Source organism: Misgurnus anguillicaudatus, chromosome 23 (assembly GCF_027580225.2).
Source record: "Misgurnus anguillicaudatus chromosome 23, ASM2758022v2, whole genome shotgun sequence".
Classification (NCBI taxonomy): Eukaryota; Metazoa; Chordata; class Actinopteri; order Cypriniformes; family Cobitidae; genus Misgurnus; species Misgurnus anguillicaudatus.
Genome location: NC_073359.2, coordinates 3,367,682 through 3,385,215, shown reverse-complemented (window position 1 = coordinate 3,385,215; position 17,534 = coordinate 3,367,682). Strand labels below are relative to the sequence as shown.

Here is a 17,534-nt window from a genome sequence, read left to right as displayed (position 1 = left end):
CTAAAGGAAGATATTTGTGTTGTCAAGGTTCATCTGTCCATGCAAGTGGGTATTTTTTCCAAGGCTATTTGATCAGAGAGAATGAAAATAATATTTTCCCTGCAATTTACAGAAAACATACATTTAAAACTAACTTCATAAGCTGGCTATAACCGCTACTAAGGTAAACATGAAGGTAAATGTAACGTTAGTCACAAATCTGTTGTTGCATCTTCTGCTATTCTAAAAAGTTTGATGTTTGTCTTTGTTTTTAACTGTATTAAGAAATGTCTAGGGCGGTATATGAAATAACTCCCTATACAATTTGTTCACTATTCCCTACATTAGTTTATAAAATGAGTAAGTGTTTATATGCACAACATTTTGTCAATCCGACGAAATTTAATACAATTAAAGGTTACGACGATACAGTTTACATGCACCCTAAACATTGCAATCTGATTTAAATGTTCGTTTACATGTAATTATTTAGAATCCGAACCGAAAGTCTGCGCAAGCGCACAGCCAGGGTTGCCAGACCCACGTTTCAAAACCATCCGACTGGACGTTCAAAACTAGCCCAAAAGCATCACAATGACTATTCACAGCCCAAATACCAATAACTTATCAACGAAATCATTTAATCTTTAACCCGCAGAAAATAACAACTGGTGGAAACAGTTTAAACAGTGTCCCAAATCTAAACTCGAAAAAAAGCAGAGGACTTGGCAACGCTACGCTTGCGACAGCATCTCTCGTTGGAGTTCACGCTTTACTCTGTATAAAAGTCAAAACTGAGTTGGAGTTGTTCTTAAGAAGTTTTCCGATATAGGTAATGAAAACACACTTTTCAAAAGTCACAACACTATTTTATTGCTTTAAGCAGCCTAATGTTTTAAAAGTATAAACAAAGGCTGCAGAATTTAGTACAGCGCGTGACCCCATTAATGCTGTTGTTGTTGCGTGTTTCTGTGACGAGATTCATAAATATAATACGTGAACTTGGAGCGCAAATGTTCTGCGCATGTGCACAACGTATTTTTGCATCCGATTGAGAAAGTCAAAGTCAAACTAACATTGTGTTTTTATCAGCAATAAGAAAAGTTCTTGTTTAATGTTTTGTAGCTGATATATGCGAGTTTCTACAAAGAGAAATCATGAACTTCAGACTCTCATCACTGATCCTGCTGTTACACATTCAAGGTATGAAACACAGTTTTGTTGTTGTACTGAAATACTTCAATTCATTATATATATTTTTTAAAGTATGTCAGATTTTAAACTAGTTTAGTCTAATTAAATTTACATTGCTGAACTCCAAAGGCTGAATTCTCCATTTGGATCAGTCTCTAAAATGTTTAAAGTGAGTTTGTATATTTAAAACTGAACTTAGAGATTTGTGTTTGAGAACAAATTTGATGAATCAGGGTTCATATCCTTATTCACCTTATTCCGCCACGCCCCTTTTTAATTCTTCGCTCTTCCGCATTTTGTCAACAGACTTCCGCTGCTAATATGGCACAGTGCATTCGGTAGTTAGTTTGGTGGTTAGATGATTGTTTGTAGTTCACTATAACTTAAGCGAAATTACAAATATCGCTACTGCTGTAAATGTTTTAAATTAGGAGCACGGTTAAAACTTCATACGACGCTCGGATAGTCTTATATTGTCCCATCAATCGTCTCGTGGTTAGACGATATGAAGCGGCCGCGGCAAGTAACCTATGGGACATATTACCTCGTCCTGTCAGGATGTTGATGGAGCAGCATTGAAAATTATTAAAGTACTTATGCCTACCAATATTTACACAGTGATTTCGTCTTTTTTTAAAGCAAATGTGCACCTTAGCCAGTCCAAGAACTATTTCGTTTTTATGTGGTAATGTACCATGATAGAATTCATTTGCAAACTTGCCAACACTTATTCCTTCAAATCAGGAGACTTAAATCCTTTTAAGTGGAATCTAAAGCTCACATATGGTTTAAGAAATTCCTTACAGATCATATCTGATCACATTGTAGGCTAAAGGTTTATATAACTGTATGACAGGTAACATCTGATCACATAGTAAAGGTTTAATATAACTGCACAACATCTGATCACATTGTAAAGGTTTAATATAACTGCATGGCAGGTAACATCTGATCACATTATGAAGGTTTAATATAAATGCATGGCATCATATCACATTGTAAATGTTTAATATCACTGCATGACATCTGATCACATATGAAGGTTTAATGTAACTTTACAACAGGTAAAATCAGGTCACATTGTAAAGGTTTATAAAAATAACTATGGACTAGAAACAGCTAACTTTTCAGCAAGACCACCCTGCAATAAATTAAGATGCAGCTTTATTAGAGTCATCAGGAGCTGATCCCATGTGTTTATCTGGAAGCTGTTGGTGTATGTACTGGTAAAGTGCTTGGCGACTGTGTAATGGATGCAATATCAACCCTGTGTAAAGCTGACAAGGATGGTTGTTTCTGTACATTTGTGCCAGCTCAACACATTGGAGCAGTTTCTCGGACAGGGTTTACAGGACTAGGCCTTAATTATATTAGGACATTTTAGTTTTTACAAACAAACCCTACAAAAAAACAAGACTGGTGCGTATCTTGTGACAAAACAATGGCACTCGTTGAGGTATGTGAGTACAAGGTGTTTTTAAATTATTGTAGCTCAAATATGCATTTTAGCCTGGTACCAGAATAAGCCCTGTTCGGGAAACCGCACCATTGTTTTCCCATATCAGATGTAGGTTGCTTCAGGTTGAGTTGTGATTTTAAAGTGTAGTTGTGGTCAGAGACGGATGGATCCTCCCATTGTGTTTCTGCATCACAGTTTAGGAACATGTTGATTGTATCATCCTCACAGTTGTCCACTGCATCACTACACATCAATGCATCTGTGAAAATAATATAACCATAAACATTTTTTATGTTAGTATTTAAAATAAACGTGCATCATGATAATTAATATATAAATGGCACACATACTTAAACAACAGTGTGTGAGAGAGAGATGCATTAAAAAGAGACAGTAACATTATACACACAACCTCTAACTTCAGTGTTAAATAATACGTTGTTTAATATGTCATTATCAATATCTGAATGAGAAATTAACTGACATTCTAGCATCTGAAATCTCAGTAACTTGTAGGAATCACGTGGGCTATTGTAAGAATGCAATGTACTATAATATCTCGTTGTACTATCGTCGTAAATATATAATGTGGACAATTAAAATAATTCAAAATAGTTGCATTTTATAAACTAACGTTACTGATCTTAAGTGTATTTGTAGAACGGAGTTCACAAATCTAACTTTAGGCGAACGAGCACAGTTAGCTAAGATAGCTTACCTGAAACTGGCCACCTTTGCAACACCCGCTGTGGTTTAAATTTTACCGGAACATCGTAGTCGAACCTTTACTTGGGATAAGGGTGTTCCTCAGTCGGCTTCCCGTTCGTTAAAATTGGTAAGAAACAAACATAAAGGCACTTGAGTGAGCTTTTTAAGTTTAACACGTCGCCTTCAGCCACTGCCTCAGCTGGTCATCATGTATTAGAGATGCGCGGATGGGCTTTTATTTCATCCGCAACCGCATCACAAAACTCATCATCCGTCCGCCATCCATCCGCACCAACGTTTCTGACCAGTTTTCAAAACCGCACCCGCCCGCCATCCGCTGACTGGGCGATGCAAGGCGCTGCTGATGACAGCCGCTGCTGATGACAGCCGCGAGACTAGAAAGCCCTAGAATATAAGCAGTGAACTCAGGCTATGGTCCGTGTACCTTTTGATAGTTTGTTTTTCAACTTCAAATGAAATAAGCAGAAACGAGAAAACGGCCCCTTTGTTCGTTTTTTCGTTATTTACCGAAAGACGAAAAACGAGATTACGGGTTGATTTTTCGTTTTTTTGTTTTTTGGTAAAAAACGAATAAACCACTCTAAAATTCGTTGTGACGTGTGGGCGGTCGCTAGACGCACCTCTCCGCCAATTGGTCAACCAAAATGTGAATATGTGACATCATCCGTTGTTCCTCAAGTCTGTTCAACAAAATAAAAGTCCTCCGCTGCTGTAGCAATAGGCTACTAATCTTTAAACTTTACAGGTCAGGTATTAAATTGTGCTTTCTTCTGTGTAACTTAACGGGTTTCGGACAAATATTTATTTCATAAATATGAATCTGCACCTGCATGGTTTTATTTTATTATTTTAGATATTTGGTGAAGCCGCGCTACCCTTTATAAACAGCGCAAAGAGGATGTAGTACAGGGCCGGGTTTCCCAAAAGCATCGTAAGGCTAAGTAGATCGTAAAAACCCTTACGAAAATTAACCGTGGTTTTATTGTGGTAAAAGTGTAGTAACCATGTTTTTTTGGTGAATGGATTACTATCAGCAAAACTATGTTTTTTTTTACTACACTAACCATGGTTTAACTATGGTTTTTAAAAACCATAGTTGTCAAAACCATGGTTATTTTGTGGTTACCATGGTTTTACTACAGTAACCATGTTTTTTTTGGTTTTAACTGTAGTAAAATCATTGGTTAATTTTCGTAAGGGAACGATCGTACGAATCATCTTAGAATTTCCCAAAACCTTCGTAACAAGTAGCACTTGAAAATCATCGTAGATCTATGAGTGGTCTGGAGTAATCGTTAATTCTTAAGTGCATCGTAAGACAACAGAGTTACAAGGACACCTGCAGGACAACCAGCAAATTGCACTCCTGCAATGACGATAATGTAATGTTTTAAATGTAGGCTATATTTATTTACTGGGTTCTTATTTGTTTATTTTATATTAAATATATAATATAATATATTAAACATTCAAATGAGAAATCAAATTTAAACGACTAAACATAAATTAATAAAGAAGTAAAACGTATTTGGTACAAGTTGGTAAAAGTTTTTTTTTATTGTATTTTGGTAAAAGTTGGTACTAGCAAATTGATAAATGGTTCCTACCGATTGCTGCTTCATCTAAAAATGTTTTGAAGGGAAATGGCATCTAATTAAAGAAACCAAATAAATATTTACAGGACAATGCAATAATCCATAATAATAAATAAACATATATAAAAACAAATAATAATAATCTAAACAATAATATAAAATGCAGAAGGCATTGCGCGGTGGGACGAGTCCTTACTAAATACGGAAAATAATATTTCATTATGCACAAATTATTAAAACATTTCATAAAACAAGTCATTGATCAATTATGATTAATAATATTACAATATTAATGCACATCGGCTAAAGATCATTAGCCTAAACAAGCTTCTGCTACAAATTTGAGTCATTCTATTGGTGACATTTCAGCACTTGACAAACGGATAGTGACTGGTAAGTAGCACTTAAAACCCAGCTGCGACTGCGAGCGATCGTTATACGTGCATCTTTGGGAAACGCACGTAAATGAACAACAAATGTTCGTTAAGTAGCTTGTAGAAAGCGCTCTTAAGTGTAATGTTCAACCAAGTGTAAATACGTACCTTTAAGTTTTGGACAAGAGATAAAGTTTGATTTATACGACAGATATGAAAAGTTATTTAAAAAAAAACAATGTCATGTGGTAATTTTGTTGAAGTGATGATTTCGGTTTGTCTTCGGTTCTGTGTGCGCGCTTTTGTTTTTTTAAGAATTAACCACAAATCGCGTTCTTGTGAAGGGGACATTTTCTTATTTTTAATTTGTTTATTACAACTAAAGTAATATTTTTTGTTATATTTTTATCTTAATATAATGTTACATTTTACAACCAGACTTTCTTAAACTTTTTAAAATAATGAATGTAAAAGCAAGTAGTTTGGTGGATGCTTCAACACAGTGCAACAGATAGCTTTGGCACAATTTTGCCGGATTTATTTGTTTATGAAGAATTGATGTTGAATCAAATCAATATTGGATTGATTCAATCTCTTACAGTACATGTGATTTAATAAACACACGATGATATTTGCTGTGTGGTGAATAACAAGGCCTAACAGTAAATAATAACTAATCAATATCTAAAAAATAGAGAAACTCAAAATAAGAGGACAGAATACGACAAGCAAGTTCTGCATAATGCAGAAATGCTGATTGAGCTTCATGTTTCTTTATTGAGATCACGCGCATTGGCTTGGCTTATAATGATCGAGCTAAGCTCATTGCTGGTAAGAAAGATGATAATTATTAAGACATTATTAGGTAATTAAATAGATTTGTAATAATTGTTCATTTATATTTAATTCATATTGACTGTTAGGCCTATTTATAAAAAATATATATATTTACGTAATAATTTTAGATATATTTATATTTATGTCTCTAATTTTAGTGTTAGCACCAACAAAAAAAAACATGAATGAAAGATACATTTGCAAATTACATGGTACATTAACAAGCGGAATTCACGTAACACGCGGTACAATATTTGCCATGGCTATACTCATGAGTATTTTTTAAATGGCTTCTTTTTAGTCAAAGATTTGTATTTAGTACAGTCACACTGCATGTTTGGGAAGTATGACAGTACTTTTCCGTCATTAGATTTTTTAGTATTCCCACTCATGCAAATATGACTATTGTACAAGTAGCCTACAGTATCTTTTTATATTTCTCCATAAACCTTCGAATACTAACAAAAAAATCCGCTATGATTTTCATAGTTTTGCAATACCAATACATAAAATTACATCCTAACCCAAACCCCAAATCTAACCCCAACCCCAAGCAATAATTTAAAAATAGAAAATAAACAGGAAAAACAATACTTAAAATGACATTAAAAATAAAGTCGTGCGAGCCGGGACACGAAAAACTATTTATAGAAATAAATGTGGTGACACGAAAAAAGCAGAAAAGCGTGTCCATGAATACGAATAAATATAAAATATTTCGTAATTATACCACAGAATGCCTTGAGGTAGGGTTGCAACACCAACTGATAAGGAATATAATGAATATATTGACATTACTTATAAAATGTATTCATATATTTACAATAAATATCTATTATCTTTTCTGTGGAAATTATGTTTTGAATGTTTTAGGTAGCCTAATTGGCTTCGTTTATTTACTATTTATTTATATATTTATTAAGGCATTCTAACATCTCTGAGTATATTCATGGAACCGGTTAATCTATACACAAGTTACAAGGTGATCTACACACAGTCGAGAACAATTTTGCAATAATGTTTCTTATTTAGGCCTATGTTTTATTACTCCGAGTTTGGGAAATAGAATTTGTGGAATTATATGAAAAATATTAAAATATATTTCAATAATAAATATATAATATATAAGTTTACTATATTTAACAATTTTTTGTTATTATTCGAAGGTTTATGGAGAAATATAAAAATGTTGGCCTACTCTCTGTTATATCTGCAAGAGTCATATTTGCAGGGGTGGAAATACTGAAAAATCTACTTGCATTGCTTAAAAAAAAAGAAAGACACTTCACTGATTCAGTGTAAACGCAAAGCGCGTGACCATACGGTGTGGATCTAAAAGGATGCGCTCTGTCTTACCAACAAAAATCCTGCAATGTTCGACGGTATGAGCTTGATAATTTTAGCCAAGCCAATGCGGGTGATCTCCGACAATAAAGAAACGTGAAGCTCAATCAGGAGCAATTCCGCAGAACTGTTTCTGTCTGGATATTTTAAGTTTCTCTGTTTTTAGAAATTGGTTAGTTATTATTTACTATCAGGTCCAAATTATTTTCTTTGTGTGTTTATTAAATTTGTGTACTGTATATGGTAAGAGACGGTAAGATTATGTACACATCAATTATTTATCACATCAAATATAATAAATAATTCCGGACAATCCTGTATTTTATGTGATATGTGGCAACGCTAGCTGTTGCTGGAGCATCCATAAAACTTTTCACTTTTACCTCCATGATTTTAAGAAGTTTAAGAAACGTTATGACTGTATTACACTTGGCTGAACATTTATCTAGCTCCTCTAGTCGGCGCTGTATATAATGGGAAGCGCGCTTTACCAAACATCTAAAATAAAATAACATAATAACTGTTGATGCAGCCATTTTGCGTAATTGATAACCGGCAATTTATTAAACAATACGGAGGAAAAATACTCGTGTACCACTCTGCTCTTTGCTAGAACCGGAACTACATTTATTTGCATATTTCCTTATATGGAAGACAGGTTACATACACGTGACATGAACACTATGAGGGCACATATATTATAAACGTTAACACCCCCACTTGCTCTCATAATGTACAATACTACATATTACAACAACAATATACCAGTAACACATGAACAATCTTGTGTTTCTCTTTCATTGCATTTACATGCCAAACATGAAACTCTTGAACTTTTCTAATTTAAATTTTGTCACTGGTTTAGTCAGAACATCAGCCACCATTTCTCCTGTGGGGCAATACTCAATTGTCACTTTGCCGTCACTGAGTGCTGATCGGATGAAATGATATCTTATATCAACATGTTTACATCTTTGACGACATACAGGGTTCTTTGACAGAGCAATTGCACCTTGGTTATCCTCAAAAATGTGTACTGGCTCATACATACAGTCATTTTCCAAGTCATTCAACAACTGTACAAGATACATGCTTTCCTGTGTGGTAGCAGCCAGAGCCATATACTCTGCTTCACATGTCGATAAAGCGACTGTTGACTGTTTCTTTGACTTCCAGGAAATCAAAGGACCATTTGGAGTAAGACTAAAACAGTATCCTGTGGTACTCCTCCTGTCATTTAGATCTGATGCCCAATCAGCATCACTATATGCTACAAGTTTAAGTTTTTCTTCAGTTTTCCTGTAACATAGTTCATGATCAATTGTACTTTTTAAGTACCTCATCACATGTTTAACAGAAGACCAGTGTTGTTCCTTTGGATCAGAGAGATACTGAGACAGTTTGCTAACAATCCAGCTTAAATCAGGTCTTGTACATGTCATTAGATAGATCAAACTACCAACTGCCTCACGGTACCTTTTAGAATCAACAGGATCACCATCATTATTGTAGTCAAGCTTTTGCTCACATGGTGTTAATCTGGGTTTGCAATCTGACATATTGAATCTCTCTAGTATCTTTAAAATGTACTTCTTCTGATTCACTTTTATGACTCCTTCATTTTGATGAAAATCAATTCCTAGGAAATGTTTGAGTTTTCCCAGATCTTTCATTTTAAATTTTGCTGTCAGCATCTTTTTCACCCAATTCAGTAAATCATTGTTACTTGCAGCAATAATCAGATCATCAACCCAGATTATTACAATCACTCTCTCTTTATCATTTTGTTTACTGTACACGCAGTGATCAGCTGAATTCTGCACAAAGTCATTCTCAATCAGACAGTCATGTAGCATTTTGTTCCAGTTCCTTCCGGACTGTTTTAAACCATACAATGACTTGTTCAATTTACAGACTAGTTTTTCACCTATGTCTGACTCAATTTCAAACCCTTCTGGCTGTTCCAAATAGATCTCAAAATCAATTGGCGCATGCAAATATGCAGTCTTTACATCCATCTGGTGGAGTTCTAGATCGTATTGCGCTGCCATTTGCATCAAAGCTCGTACCGAAGTGATATTTGCAGTTGGGGAAAAAGTCTCCTTGTAATCTACACCCATCACTTGACTGTAGCCTTTAGCTACATATCTGGCTTTGTATGTCTCAGTCTCATCTGCATTGCTTTTGATGGAATATACCCATCTACCCCCCACTGCATGTTTACCTTCTGGAAGTGGAGTAAGTGTAAATGTGTCGTTTTCTTTAAGGGAGTCCATTTCCTCTCTCATGGCCTTAGCCCACATTTGTGACTTACTTGAACTCACTGCTTCTTTGAACGTTTGTGGCACATCACAAATTCTGTAACAATAGTCAACATTGGTCAGAATCTGATCATCACATTCAGCATCAGAAACATAATCCATTAGATACTGGGGAGCTCTCCTGTTTCTCTTAGGGTAACGTGTGTTTTCACTTCTCTCCGTCTCATTACCTTGATCTTTGGTCCCAACTTGAGGTTCAGTCTCTTTTGGGGTGTACTCAGTCACCTTCTCCTTTGTCTGGGAGGATACATATCTTTCCCTATGGAAATCCTCATCTGATATTGAGATATCAGTCTGCGTTTGGTGTTCAGTAACACTCTTTGTCACAAATTTCACAAGCCTGTGTTTGAGGACTTTTCCGGTTTCTGGATAAAAGACGAGATATGCAGGGCTGTTTTTATCATACCCTACAAAGACTCCTTTTTCACATCGTGCATCTAGTTTCTTTTTGTCTTGCTTGTACGCATAACATGCTGAACCAAACACCTTCATTTTTGAAAGATCAGGTTTTCGTCCTGTTAGAGCATGGTATGGGGTTTGCTGTATCCGGTCATTATAGCACCTGTTGCGAATTACTGCAGCAGTCATTACAGCATAGGTCCACAACATCTTGGGTAGTTTGCTCTCGAGAAGCAAACATCTTGCCATCTCAAACAGCGTTCTCCAATTCCTCTCAGCGGTCCCATTTTGATGGGGTGAATAGGGTGCTGAGGTCTCATGTCGGATGCAGTTCTTGCTCAATAGTGACTGAAACTCTTTTGCCATGAACTCTGTGCCATTATCTGATCTCACACACTTTATAGTCCCATAAGGGGCTACATCGGCTAAGAACTTCTCAGTAGCTTTCACAGTATCACTCTTAGCTTTTAAAAAATACACAAATACTGCACCCGAGTAATCATCAGTAAATGCCAGAGCATATTTGAAACCATCTTTAGCTTCTGGGTCAATAGGACCAGCAAGATCTGTGTGCACGAGTTCAAGAGCAGCTTTGGCCCGTGTATCAGGCTTCCTATTTCTAAACTGTACAAATTTACCCTGTGTGCAGATTTCACAGTTTAGCTTAGATTTATCAGTCTTTCCCTTAATTTTCATTCCCTCAACAACATCTTGCAATTTAGAGACATCATCATAGTTGCAGTGTCCAAGGATTTCATGCCAAGTTTGAATGTCATAACAACCGTTACAACTGTCATTGTCCGTGTTAACAGTGTTCAAATAGTACAGTCTATTGTACTCTTGTATGTGAAACTTCGTACCGTTGCTGTGAATGAGTTCGTCGTGTCCTTGTTGAAAGTTGATCGAAGCTCCGTTTGTCGTTGCTGCTTTAACAGAAAAGATGTCCTGGGGGTACGATGGAATGTACAACGCGCTTTTCAGTGTCGTATTCACCTGTCGTCCCTCGCTGTTGATCAGACACACCTCCGCGTCACCTCTCTTTAACGCCACTCCGCTCGCTCTGGTCCCGTCAGCCAACTCAATGTAGTGTTTCTCCGGCTGGAATTTGTCGTCAAACTTTTTGAATTTCCCGATGTCTGTAATAATGTGCGATGTCGCACCAGTGTCAACCATAAGTCCTTTCTGTTGCACATTGTAGAAATGACACTCACTCGCTTTGAAAACAAATGTGTGTGCGTCGATGTCTTCATTATCAATGGCTTGCTTTACATTGTCTCTTTTACGTCTGCAATTTTTATCTCTGTGCGTTGAGCTTTTACAATAACTACACCACAGTCTTTTGCGATTTGGGGTCAGGCAAGCACGAGCCTTATGTCCCTTTCGTCCGCAGTTATAGCACGTAATGTCCGAGTCTGCGAGTTGTTCTCTCCCCCTCCATTCCGGTGCTGAAGTACTCGCTTTCATCACGTTATCATCACTCGCGCTGGTGTGAAACTTTTCTGTACTTTCAAAACTTCTCAACTTAGTCTTGAAATCTGAAAACGTCAATTTTTCATCACTTTGTGTGACATGAACGGCGAACGGTTTAAATGAGTCCGGCAAACCTTTTAAAACCATCGCAATTAACAGTCCATCACTGAGACTCTCTTCGGCATTTCTCAGTGCCGTGATTGCATTTTCTGCTCGTATAATATAATCCGTGACGCTCTCATTTGCCTCTTTCTGCAGCGACGTTAGCTCCGTATATAGGCTGATTATTCGTGGTTTACTTTTACCAGCATAATAACTTCTCAAAATTTGTAGAGCTTTCCTACCGTCGTCCGCTGCATCTCTCATTACAAGAGACAAACTTTTATCATCCAGATACTGAATTAGCTCAGCATATGCTTCCTCGTTCTTATCAATCACATCTTCATCTTCTTCACCACGTGCGGGAGGCTCGGATAAAATCGTGTCCTTTAGGCCTTGCAAACGCAGGTGACCTAGAAATTTCGTCTCCCAAAGTTCATAGCTCTTTTCATCTCCGTCAAAAACTAATCTACTCCATCGGTTACCTGCATCTTTCCTGGGCCCATAACCTGTTGATGCAGCCATTTTGCGTAATTGATAACCGGCAATTTATTAAACAATACGGAGGAAAAATACTCGTGTACCACTCTGCTCTTTGCTAGAACCGGAACTACATTTATTTGCATATTTCCTTATATGGAAGACAGGTTACATACACGTGACATGAACACTATGAGGGCACATATATTATAAACGTTAACAATAACATTAAAAAAGTCCAGGTGCAGATTAATATTTCTGAAATAAATATTTATTCAAAACTTAGGTTACACAGAAGATAGCTCAATCTAGGACCTGTACATTTAACAGATCAGTAGGCTACAGCAGCGGAGGACTTTTATTTTGTTGAACAGACTTGAGGAACAACGGATGATGTCACATATTCACATTTTGGTTGACCAATTGGCGGAGAGGTGCGTCTAGCGACCGCCCACATGTCACAACGAATTTTAGAGTGGTTTATTCGTTTTGTACCAAAAAACAAAAAAACGAAAAATCAACCCGAAATCTCGTTTTTCGTCTTTCGGTAAAAAACGAAAAAACGAACAAAGGGGCCGTTGTCTCGTTTCTGCTTATTTCATTTGAAGTTGAAAAACAAACTATCAAAAGGTACACGGACCGGCTATGTTTACATTAATGCGTTTATCCTTTAAAATGCGTTACTTTTGCTACGTTTACGCCTTTCATCTACATCACCGTTTTCGACCCTCATAAACGGATTCGTTCGTCAACGCTGCAGACCCTGTTTTAGTTTAAGAAATCAGACGTTGCGCTGAGTGTAAATGTAGATGGAGTCTTATGTAAACAAACAGCTGGTGTTAACGTGACAGCGCATCATTTTTAAAGTAAAAATTATTTTATTCAGGTAAATGGAGGTTTGCAACGGAGGTTTTGACAAAAATAGTAAACATCTACCAACCAGCTATTATAAATGCTATATCGGATTGTTTTAACATGTATCATAATGTCTATTTTATATTTATGTTTGAGTATTGTTGGGTTTGAATATTGTTGTAATGTGTTTATGTTTTGTTTAATTTTAGTTGGCTTATTACGAAAGATAGACTGTAATTTTAAACGCCATATAGGGCGTTGTAAAGGCCAATATGAAGGGAGAATTGTAATGGGTCAGACATTATTTTCCAGTTTAATTTAAGTTTTGTTTTCTACTTTAAAATGAATTTCGTTTCAGATAATTTGTCTCTTAATTTTAATCAATGTTTTGTTGATAAGTTTTGTGAATATAAATTAATAAAAACAATAAACTCAACGTCATTAATATTTAATGCTCGTTTAGCTAGCGGAGGACGTGCACGGACCTCGCACACTTTTAAAAATAAATGCAATAAGCATTTCTGTAGGCTAAAGCTATACTTCACCTCTTACTATGTTTGATTGAAGTTTGCATTTGCTGAAATTTATTTTTGCTTCAAGTTCGTTTAGTACTGTTCACTTGAATGCTTTCTTTTTAAATCATAAAGACCAGTCTCCGATCGGCGCACATGACATGGGACAAAAATAAATAAATAGCCTAAATTAAACGCACAAATTACATAGTCTGCACTAGTGTCATCCTCCTGATTTACCACTTTGTAAAACTTATTCCAGGCAACCCTTTTCTGACCTTTTATTTCCTTTGTTTTTAATTCTCATTTTTTTGAGTTTGCCACGTACCTCCTTCGCCGGCGTTGATAAGAGCTGTGTCAAAATGCGTCCTCATTTCTTTGCGCTGTTAATGATAGAACGAATGGATCCTTAACATGCCGAGGCTATCCCAAACAATTAAAACCTTTATTAAATAAAAGTGTATTTAGAAAACTTTGTCTTGTCACTGTTTTAGTATTATAAGTTATGTTTTGTGTTAATATTATTCGGTTTATGTTGCGTATGTTTCTAAGGTTGATTATTTGATATACTGTTGTTGAATAGTTTAATCTACATAAATGTGTCATATTTTCTAAAATAAATTCATATTTTTCTGATTACATATTTATTTTAATAAGTCAAAAATGTCTCCGCTGTTTATTGCTGACAGGCGCGATGGGCGCTACTGGGGGCGCGTGCAACAGGTGACCCAAATTATGAGTCCTCTGAAGGCTAGACCGTCTCATTTCAGTTCTCTTCGCGAACTTCTGAGCCTGCCACCTTGATAGACATAATGCTCACCTTTAAGGTCGTATGCTTTGAAGAACAAAGCTAATAACAAGCAGTCGATCCGCCACCCGCCCGAATTTAATTAAAATATTATTTTTCGTCACGTCATCCGCCCGATCCGCGGTTTATCCGCGGAGTCCGCGGCTGTAACCGCCAACCGCGCATCTCTATCATGTATGCGGCCGGAAGAACGTTGACAAAATGAGCGAAATGGCGCCGCCCTTGTTGTCGTGAAAAATAAGGTGAATAGGACTGTCTGAATCTCTCATCTTGCTCTGTAATTTTAATGTAGTTAAATACAGATAATCTACAAATATTATTGATGTTATGGTTTCTTCTTCAGGGTTCCTAACATTGGATAACTTTAATGTAACCTGTGATAAACTGAATATTTGTGGTGCGAGGGGAGAACTGGTGACAGTGAGGTGCGATTACTCAAACATCAACATCAAAACTGGGTTCTGGTTCAGTCATAAACAGAGAACAAACTGGAGAAACAAAGATGAACCTGAAGATTTGACTTTAGATTCAGATTACTCAGGACGAGTGGATCAGATGATCACTTACCGCTACTCACGACTAACAATAAGAGATCCAAGAGAGAGAGACAGTGGAGAATATCAGCTCATGATCATTATGAAGGATGGAGTTAAACATCTCAGCTCAGTCACAGTCAATCTAACAGTTTCAGGTACATTTACATTCTCATCAGTCCAGTTAAACTCTTTTCATTTCTCATCTAATGTAAGGTTTTCATTATTTAGTTTTACAGGTGAAGATGAATCCTGAATCTACAGGACAGCGAGTAAAACTGAGCTGTGATTCCTCCTGCCCTTTAACATCTGAATATAATTACCGCTGGTACAAGAATGGAAAATATTTAACATTTGACCAAAGCATATTTGTGTCATCCAGTGAAAACACTGACAGTTATTCCTGCTCTGAGTTTGATTCAGTTCCCTCTTCATCTGTGTGTGAGTCTGACATTTACACAATATTTTAATTAAAATTGAAGAACAAACTTTGCAGTTTTCTTGTTGATTCATATACAGTATGAGTGTGTTTGTAATTGATTGTGAATGTTACAGCAGTATTTTGTGACTCTTTCAGGTCTTTCTAACAGTGGCTGTTGGGGTGTGACTTACACCTCTAGAAGAGTTTGTGCTTTAGTGGGATCAACAGTAGATATTCACTCTTCATACTCACATCCCACTGGATATACAGTAGACAAAACATCCTGGGATAACCGTCGTTATGGGGCATTCAGAGATCTGCTTGAGGATCGTCAGTTTTCTGGTCGTGTGGAGTTTGTGGGAAACACACTGAGAATCAAAGACGTCAACACGAGTGACACTGGAGATTATCAGTTCAGGTTCATCACTAACACATCAGATGTAGTTTCTGGTTATCCTGGAGTCTATCTTACTGTTACAGGTAACTGCTCATAATAAACTCTCTGTAGTGCAGCACTCATTATACTGAAGCATTATAGCTCGAGTAGGAGTCTGATATCAGCATGACTGTGATTAGAGGTTTAGGTAATGCTTTATCAATCGAGCTAAATCAAAAATATGAGGCCCAGCTTTGAAAATTACTTTATGTGAACTCTGTTATATGAAATTTCAGATACACAGGTGAGAAGCAGTCCAGACCCTGTGATAGATGGAGAAAAAGTGATATTAAGCTGTTCAACAAGATGCACTCTGGATAACAAACATACTTACATCTGGTATAAGAATGGACAACAGGTAACAGATGGATTGAGATTATTAAACAAGCTGTACCTGGACTCAATCAACAGTGAGGAGCTACAAGAGTATTCCTGTACTGTAAGAGGTAACACAACATCTCATCATACATCTGACTTTACTCTTACACTGTAAAAAGTAAACAGTTGGATCAACTTAAAAAATAACTTCAGTTGGTAATACCTAAAAAATGAAGTTGTTTCTTATTGTGAAATTCAAGTGAAATTTTAAGTTGAACAAAACTAGTTTTAGTTACCAACTGAAGTAACTCTTTAAAGCTACAGTCGGCAACTCTGGAGGATTGAGATGATTTTGAATGTTTTCAATTTTTATGCCCCTCCCACACTACCACCGAGCACCCTCATATCGAGCTCGTCCTCATCAGTGCGTGTTCAAGCATACAGGGTTTCCTGCAGAAAATTTGTTAGTTAAGGTGGTAAAGTTGGGTGGGTTTCAGGTTCTGAGTGAGGCTGTCAATGTATGGCTCCATGATCTATTAACATTAGATGTGAGAGAAAATTAATAATATTTAAGAGAATGTTTATTCATTCTTGAGCTTGCTTACATTTGTCTGAAAATGTGCCCATAAGGTGAGATTGGAAAGAGGCACCACACGTCTTCCCCTCTCTTCTTCGGCGTCGATATTAAGATGGGTCACCTTCTCTTTAACCTGAGCTAGAAAGGAGCCCTCAGGTTGCTGTTCACATGCTGCTTTAATTTTCCTTAATGTCTCAATGGTAACAGGAAACTAAATAGACATGCAAATTAAACATGATTTTATATTTACAGAGGAAAACTGACATTTAGTTATATAAAAAAAATCATTGTGACATCACACTTGCCATGAAATTAATATCTTCCTTCTGGAACAATTTGGAAAGCTGTCAGGTAGGGCAGGATGTCTGCCGGTATGTGAACAGCTGCCATGAATCTGTAAGTTGCACAGTATGTGTACAACCCTCATGCCACTGGGTCCTTCTTTATATTCGCCTCCTCAGCAAGTGTAGCAAGCACTGCAGGCAGATTTCTCTGAAGATTTGAAATGGACTTCTCTTGTGATAGCCACCTAGTGTCCTTAACCTCCTGGGAAAAACGCTTTGGAAAAGGAGACGGGCCGACTACCAAAACACACTTATAGCCAATCAAATCAAATCAAATGCCGGGTTGCGTATGTGTGGGGCGGGTCTATCAACAGAAGGTCCAGATTCTATTGGGCGTGTTTGTTTAGGTGATTTCAAATATCAACATTGGCTTTCAAACATCATGGACTCCGCCTTTAACTGTCCTTTTCCTTCATTCATTCACTTTACCAGTCATCACTGCTGCTCCAT

At 36.7% G+C, this 17,534-nt stretch overlaps 2 protein-coding genes and 2 long non-coding RNA genes across 4 annotated transcripts in view; 3 read left to right on the top strand and 1 right to left on the bottom strand.

The window, feature by feature from the left end:
• Positions 1-17,534, top strand: part of LOC129453634 (uncharacterized) — a 213,392-nt gene that overhangs the window by 132,714 nt on the left and 63,144 nt on the right. The window lies entirely within an intron of this gene.
• Positions 1-17,534, top strand: part of LOC141359344 (uncharacterized) — a 36,441-nt gene that overhangs the window by 11,699 nt on the left and 7,208 nt on the right. The window lies entirely within an intron of this gene.
• On the top strand, positions 827-17,028 carry LOC141359340 (uncharacterized). The gene is made up of 4 exons (XM_073861636.1): positions 827-1,182; positions 14,799-15,429; positions 15,566-15,889; positions 16,082-17,028. Exons 2-4 carry the CDS (start codon positions 15,234-15,236, stop codon positions 16,336-16,338), a joined length of 777 nt encoding a protein of 258 aa, XP_073717737.1. The 5' UTR covers positions 827-1,182; positions 14,799-15,233; the 3' UTR covers positions 16,339-17,028.
• On the bottom strand, positions 2,080-3,542 carry LOC129448851 (uncharacterized). The gene is made up of 2 exons (XR_012365978.1): positions 3,351-3,542; positions 2,080-2,891 (listed from the first exon to the last, which is right to left on the bottom strand). It is a non-coding gene; the product is annotated as an uncharacterized lncRNA (long non-coding RNA).

Excerpts from the sequence above, each read along its gene's own strand:
- LOC141359340 (XM_073861636.1), top strand. The coding sequence starts at position 15,234 with ATGAATCCTGAATCTACAGGACAGCGAGTAAAACTGAGCTGTGATTCC. Across the intron at positions 15,430-15,565 it reads AGTTCCCTCTTCATCTGTGT|GTCTTTCTAACAGTGGCTGT; the intron begins GTGAGTCTGACA and ends TGACTCTTTCAG. Across the intron at positions 15,890-16,081 it reads AGTCTATCTTACTGTTACAG|ATACACAGGTGAGAAGCAGT; the intron begins GTAACTGCTCAT and ends ATGAAATTTCAG.